Source organism: Tremella mesenterica (genome assembly GCF_000271645.1).
Source record: "Tremella mesenterica DSM 1558 unplaced genomic scaffold TREMEscaffold_7, whole genome shotgun sequence".
Taxonomy (NCBI): domain Eukaryota; kingdom Fungi; phylum Basidiomycota; class Tremellomycetes; order Tremellales; family Tremellaceae; genus Tremella; species Tremella mesenterica.
In genome coordinates, this window is record NW_006711231.1 from 93,750 (window position 1) to 95,088 (window position 1,339).

A 1,339-nucleotide genomic window follows, 5' to 3' on the forward strand; every position below is an offset into this window, starting at 1 on the left:
TCGTCGAAGTTCATCGTGGTTGTTTGTTGTTACCCGTGGTAATTACGTTGTAAGTGAGACAGAGGATTTGGGTACAACAAACCTCGTCGAAGTTTGTCAGCGTATCCCTAACTTATATGAATGTGAGACACGTAGCGTGGGAATTTTGATCGTCGTCATGGTGTTTGTTGTTGCTGAGACACCTTGTTATGCGAAGTTACCAACGCCCTGACGACGAGTAGCCATGTCAGTTATACTAAATACTCAGTACTTCGGCCCACTTCTTCTTCTTCCCCAGGACTAATCCTAACTTGTACTATCATTGTCTATCAATTTCCAGCCTTTACCTTACCAAACATATCAATTTGATATATTTTAACAATATGAGCTCTCGTCCAGAATATGACGCCTACCAATCTTTCGAAGATCGCTTCTCCGCTGCCCGTAAGCTTACTCGTAATGGTCCCAGGTTGGGTCTTTGCTGATCATTCCAGTCTCTCAGCAGGGAAACTCTCCCCGCCAAGTGTCGTCTATGGGCTTTGGGGCCCTAGCCATCACCGATGGCTCGCCTTCTGCTGCTGCAGCTTCCGCTGCAGTTTCTTCTGCCACCGTGTCCCCCGTTGCGGTTACGACCCCTCTCTCCTCTGGCCAACAGGAGGTCAGACCTGCTCCTGTTGGCCTTTCGCACACGTCAGGCCGTACTGCCACTGTGGTAGAAATCGATGATGATGATGAGGAGATGGATGGTGACGAGGAGATGGATGGTGATCGTCGTGGTGAAGAGACGGGTGTGTTGGTTGATGATGGTGAGACGGGTGGTGCCGATGATGATGAAGAGATGGGTGAGGAGGAAGACGAGTCGTTTGACATTGATCTTGGTGACGAGGAGTTGTTCGAGGATAGGGATGGTTGGTTGGCCGAGCTAAGAGCCTTGAGTCGTATGTTCGCCGCTGTATAACCTGCTCGTGAGTGCTAACATGTCTAGCCGTCCGCGTCACCGAAGGATCTCCCGAGCTTCATGTGAAGATACTGGGCTCCAACGGTAGGAAGCGATTAGCCTACATGGCGAAGCTCGCCGAAGTGAAGTCCGAGAAACGTCGCCGTTCCCCTTCCGCCCACGACGAAGTAACCCCCCCTTCGGCGAAACGGGTCAAAGAGACCCCTCGGTCCTAGCCGTCCGCGGCACCGAAGGATCTCCCGAGCTCTGTGTGAAGATACTGGGCTCCAACGGTAGGAAGCGATTAGCCTACATGGAGAAGCTCGCCGAAGTGAAGTCCGAGAAATGTCGCCGTTTGTCACGACCCGGCTAACACAGTGTCGTGACTCATGACCCTGACACAAGGAGACACAAGGAGACACG

The 1,339-nt window shown here is 52.1% G+C and overlaps 1 protein-coding gene across 1 annotated transcript; it reads left to right on the plus strand.

Moving 5' to 3' along the window:
* Positions 1–362: 362 nt before the first annotated feature.
* TREMEDRAFT_62990 (uncharacterized protein) lies at positions 363–1,152 on the plus strand (the record flags this gene model as incomplete). The annotated part of the gene is made up of 3 exons (XM_007005339.1): positions 363–423; positions 474–917; positions 965–1,152. The coding sequence occupies 3 exons, from the start codon at positions 363–365 to the stop codon at positions 1,150–1,152; spliced, it is 693 nt and encodes a 230-aa protein (XP_007005401.1).
* Between the last annotated feature and the right edge of the window lie 187 nt (positions 1,153–1,339).